The sequence below is a fragment of the Pholcus phalangioides genome, unplaced genomic scaffold (assembly GCF_987345545.1).
Source record: "Pholcus phalangioides strain wild (caught in Gottingen) unplaced genomic scaffold, Ppha-v1.0 ptg000004l_1, whole genome shotgun sequence".
NCBI lineage: Eukaryota > Metazoa > Arthropoda > Arachnida > Araneae > Pholcidae > Pholcus > Pholcus phalangioides.
The window spans coordinates 11,142,303-11,148,302 of record NW_028301597.1 but is presented as its reverse complement, the minus strand read 5'-3'; the positions used below and the strand labels follow the sequence as shown (position 1 = coordinate 11,148,302).

Sequence of the window (6,000 nt, the reverse complement as noted above, 5' to 3'; positions counted from 1 at the left end):
TGCAAGAATTGCGAAAAAGGGTATATTGGCCAAACTAGGGAAATCTGAGTATTCGAGTTCTCGAACACCGAAAACATGTTGAGAAGGGACAGAGGGACAGACAAATAGTTCGGCTATTGCCCAAAACACTATTGGTCACTTTTACATAATTTTGATTTTGAAAGAAAGCGTCTGTTTTTATGTGTGTCTCTTTTCTGTCGTTATCTTTGTGTAACTTATGTTTGTATTTGTATATTATATTTGTATGTTATATTTGTATATTTGTATACTATATTTGTATATTTGTATACTATATTTGTATTTGTATATTATATTTGTATGTTATATTTGTATATTTGTATACTATATTTGTATATTTGTATACTATATTTGTATATTTGTATACTATATTTGTATATTTGTATACTATATTTGTATATTTGTATACTATATTTGTATATTTGTATATTTGTATATTTGTATATTATATTTGTATACTATATTTGTATATTATATTTGTATATTGTATATTTGTATCTTGTAATTTGTTGTTTGTTCGTTTAAATAAAAAAAAAGCAACACATAATTCCGAACTGAATTTTCTCGAGGGATACTTCAACAGAACTTGCCAGGATTTCCTCGTTGATGATGGAAGGAACACACCACCTATTTCGTCATCTTGGACAGGCTTTATATATACATATATATATAAAATTAGAAAAGATAAAAATTATTATTCTCAGTCGAGACAAAATTTTCAACACTTTGCAACAGATGGCGCCCCAATTCGCATCCAAAGACCACTCGACCTCAGCAAATACAAAGGCGAACTCTCCGGACGACCAGACATAAACATCACTCTTCCACGACTCATTTGTGTGATTTCTGACCACGAGGTCCCGATGACGGCTCTCCATTGTAGAGCCGAAACGCATCGACCAGTCGACCAATTAAAATTTTATTTGTCTTAAAAACGTGTCAATTTTTTGTATAAATGTATAGTAGTAGTTGTATACCCCAAGCTTAATTTTGATTGGTCAGTGGTTAATCGGCCAAAGAGAAAAATCGCTTTTCCCTGTGTGGAAAGAGATTTCTTTTGATTTTCCTTCTTTCGCGTCACGTGACATTAAGGAGTGAGATTAAGAACAGTAATTTCTTGGTATCGTTTTTCGGATTAAAGTCATGCTTATGAAACGATGCTTATAATTCGGATCGTATGAGAATAAGCATAAGTAGATAGTACAGCCCCAGCATACGCACTCGTGTATACTTGTGCTTGTTATATTATGTATATCTGGATGGTCGTGGCGTCATTGAACAAGGAAATGTCATTTTGGAGATGTAGCCTCTCGCTACAAAGCATTTGATATAGTCGGAAAATCTCACTTTCGAAACTTTGTTCGTCATTTTAGAAACGACTCGGCAAACTGCTTCTTTAGAACAGATTTCATTCGATTCCTCTGTTTTCTAGAGGACACGATTCGTCTTTCCAGCAACAGCTTAGCTAAAAGATCATGACGGACACCGATTTTTTGAAAGATTTTTCCCACTTTATCTTGAATTGCTCCATCAACGACGGGGGTCCACACTGGCGTAATTTCGTGACCCATCTCATCATCGAATCGTCATGAGTAGCATCGAGGTGCTTTTTCTTTGCATTCTTCCGATTTCCTGTGCCCTCGTTCTTGAAATCGTTTTGGATGGTCCACATTTCCTTGTCAAAGTCAGGAAACGAACCAGGTTTGGCATCGACGGTTAGTTCTTCTACTTCGGGAATGGCCATTAAGGTCGATCTCTTCATTGGAAATTGGCGGTGTCTGATATCGCTTGACAACACGTCGCGTCGGACCCCGTCTAAACGTTTTCGGATAGTGGAGGATGAAGTAGCGGTTGTTCCAGGGTGGTAGTTAGTATTCGCACCAGACCGTTGAATGGATCGGAAAATTTCAAATTCAGTTGGTTTGCCGTGATAAATACCCGTCACATTCTCCGGGTTGGGCCATTCAATTTGTCCACGAGACGAGTAAGTCAATTGCTTCAAGCGGAGAATCCTTGCCCTACATATGACACATCGAAGAGGCAACATCCTCTGAGCAACGGTCATCTGGATAGTTTTAACGAAGCATTTGCGACATACCACGCGGTGACCACATGGGAAGGTTTGCATGGTCGCTTTGGCACTGATGCAGATTGCACACTGAAAAATAAAACGCAGTGATTGGTATAAATATCACAATTTCACGTAGTACATGCCAAACTATTCAAACTATATACAATGCACGCCGCATGCTGTAATCACATCGGGAGTTTCTGATAACAATAATTGATTGTTAACTATATCCACAAAATTCCTGGTTGTATGTACCTTATGACCAAACGGGGCATATAAAAACTAAACAACTCTATTTTTCTTTCCCTCATAACAGGTTTTAAAATGTTAAATTCGGGTGTTTTTCAAGTGTTTGAAACGGGATTTTTTTTTTTAACCTTTTAAGCTAAAATTCTATTTTTTATTCAGAAATTGTGAGGAGTTAGAATGGAACTGTCTAATGTGTGGTACGAACGTACGGTATGTTCCTTATTCTCTTGTGAAACTCTTGGCTCCGGCCGAGGAACTGACCATGAACTGGGAAAAGGGACTTTGTTTTTGCTTTACATGTCTCCACTATAGAAAAGAAATTGCAATAGAAGCGCTACTCGTACAGGGTCAACACCCACTAGAAAACAAGGCCTGTACACGGTAACCCAAAACTAGTTGTGACGTAGCATAAATAGGCCGAAGAATTAAATGGAATGGTTGCCATCAGCCTACGATAAGCCATTAGTTATTCGGAAAAACGCGCCAAGGGTTAAAAAGCTATTTTTCTTCAATGCATGTAGGCACGCTGTAGGCTGTAGGCTCGCCTACAAAGCACGTTGCTTGGCTTCTACCTTGTATCTTCCACGTTGTTATTGTCAGACATGTACGAAAACGCTCTTAAAATCGTTCTTTTTTATTCGTTTCTGTGGATTTCAACATCTAAAAAAATTTAACAATCATGCCATATAAATGCTGTGTACCATATTGTCGGGGAAACTATGTTAAAGGTCCCAAAGTATCAGTATTTTCATTCCCGGAGAATGTCATGTTGAGGAAGTGTTGGCTTTCAGCCATTACAAGAAAAGACTTCGTTCCGACAGAGAATCACAAGGTAAGAGCATAACTAAAATTATTTTTGAATATTGGAATTACGTAATTGCCAGATTTTAGAAACAAATAATATATATTGCATACTGTAGAATTTTCTTTTTTATTCCCGAAATTTGATGCACGTAACTGAAGTTAAAAATATTGATTTGAATAATCAATTTGCTAATGAACATTTGCTAACGAAAAATTTCTGATTTAAATCAGACTAATACTTGAAGCAATTTTGAATATGATTTTTTTTTAACATGTGTGATGTAATACAAGTAAAGGGAAGATTGGTTCATATTCTTTACACATTAATTAATATTTAAACAAATGTAATGGAGTATTTTTTGGGGGGAGGGCGAGATAAACGGTAGAATTTGATGTCATTGGTATGCTAAATGAGATTTTTAGTAGTTTTTTTTTTTAAGCAAGATCTTCAGAGCTTAATATTGCCTATAATTTAAAAACTGGGCACTATAACTATTATGAAAAATATTTAATACCCCCTAATACAAATACCACAACAGACAAAATGTCCAACGAGGTGGCTGACAAAAGCTGCCCTTATAAAAAATATGGATGTTTAATATACAGTATATTCCACAAATACAGCAACCCAAAAAGAGCAATCAAAAACCAATAATTATGATAAATATACTGCCCATAAAAAATTATGGTTGTCTCATTTTTTATTATGTATAGCTTCTTGATTAATCCCCATATGCTTATTATATTTCTTTTTAAATGTGACAAGTGTATTAGAATTCATGACTCCGAAGGCAAGCTATTCCATTTATTCACAACCTTATTAGTGAAAAACGCCCCGCAAAGTTAGCATTTTCGATTCGACTCGAAATTTAGGAAAAAGAAAATATTGAATTTTTTTTTTCAAAAAATTTGATTTTTTGGCGCAAACTTTTTTTGTCAACGCTGACTATAGTACTTGAGTATCCTGATGATCCTCATCACGCATATTTAGCTTATGATTTAATTGATATTTTAATGAATCCTTGTAAATCAGTAGATTGCCAAGTAAAATTCTCTTTTTCTTACACAGGTGTTTGAATTACATTTCAGTACAGAAAATTACAAACTTTTACAAAGATATAAAGGAATTTGAGGGTTTGTGCGATACAACTGTTTATGAAATATATCATTTTTTAATAATGAAAATGAAAATGATAATGAAAGTTATCTTGTTCTCCTTTACTGTTATAAGAATCATTTTATTAGCTTTTGAATGTTAAAATTCTTGCTTGTATGTAATGAAAAAAATTTGAAGGAAATTTTAAAATTATTGCTTAAATTGTTTGAGAATGAAGACAGTGTTTAAAGCAGATAATGTTCCCAATTCGTAAAATATTTTTGAAAATATTAATTTAAAAAAAAACTTCCCCTTTATGTTGATTTTATTTTCTCTGTAGGTGTGTGATATGAAATGTGATTGAGAAAATTTTCATTTCAGTTATAAATTTATTTTCCTAAAACCATTTTCAAGGAGGAAAAGGATAGTTTTTTTCTGTGGCTTCATTTTATTTTCAATGGTTCTATGAACCTAGACAAGTACAGGGAATTTTTTGCATTTTTGTCTGAACTGAAAAATGACGGGGGGAGGGGGGGAGGGGGAGGGGGTTGAGTAAAATATAAATAATCTTAATTCAGCTAGTAAAAAGTTAAGGCAGAAATATTTCATAGCACCAATTTTACTCGCGGAATAATAATCATACGCTCATAATTATACGCTACATATATCAAGTCAATTCCACAGTGCGCAGCGAAAGCAGTCGCCTAAGTTTAGTGACGTCACGAGCTCGTGTTGCGACCTTGAAAATCCTCTAGTAGGTGTTGACAGGGTTCATAGCGGCTAAGAAATTCAAGCATATTTTTTCATAAGTGCTCTATGCACACACACACACACACACACAATCAGTGTTCATATAATTTTCTGAATGTTTTCCATTGTCAAAAAAATTGAAAAGTAAAAAATATCGTGAAAATGCCCCAAAACTCAAAAACAAAAGAAATGTCCTAACCGAGAAAAAAAACAAATTCAAATGTCATCAACATCCAGGATCTGGTTGTCACTATACTCTTTTTCAAACTCACAAATTGCTCATAAAACTTGTCACATGGGCAATTTGTTTCCCTATTTTTTCTGCCACCTTGTTTGGAAAATTGCCCATTTCGTCAAAAAAAAAAAAAAAAAAAAAAATTGAAAAAAAATTAGAACAAATGTTTCATTTGTGAGAGAAATTCAAACTAAAATCATTTGCAAAAAAAATCAGTTTTTGTTGCATTATATGTGGCTGGGAACGCAATCAAATTAGCTATGACTATGTTTTTGAAGATGAAAAACAACGCCCTCAGTGTAGAATTTCAGCGACTAAATTGCCTGTGTTTTGCCATATTATAAATATAAAGACTTATGGCGTGTAGAAATATGTGTTTTTCGGGTCTCTTTCATTTTGCTGGTGTGGCTAATACATGATACTGCACAGCTGACCGTTATGTTGGACCTTAAAGAGAAAGAAGTTGGCCACCCCTGCTTTATGGTGACCCTTTTTCTAGATACTTTATTGACAATTTTGCTGGAATCGAATGATTTACTTTTTCTTTAGGTCAGTATTTTTTTTCGCTTTTTCCCCTCCCGCCGAGATTTGAGGAGTAAAAAAATATATACCGTATAAAGTACAGCAGCCGAAAACCGGCTCACACTATGTGCACGCTTCCGGCGCGAGTGAACCACACCCACCACCTGGATCGGAAACATGCGTACTTTATGCCCATACCCTTATGCAATAAATTGGGAGGCGGTGAGGGACGGATTAAGCAAAATAATCACGTGC

At 34.8% G+C, this 6,000-nt stretch overlaps 1 protein-coding gene across 1 annotated transcript in view; it reads right to left on the bottom strand.

Annotated features, from left to right (window-relative positions):
• Positions 1-426: 426 nt before the first annotated feature.
• Positions 427-6,000, bottom strand: part of LOC149086532 (uncharacterized) — a 59,470-nt gene continuing 53,896 nt past the window's right edge. Inside the window, exon 3 of the mRNA XM_089256000.1 lies at positions 427-2,176. Coding sequence (XP_089112126.1) covers positions 1,484-2,176 — 693 coding nt within the window. The 3' untranslated portion in view covers positions 427-1,483. The remainder of the gene's footprint in view (positions 2,177-6,000) is intronic.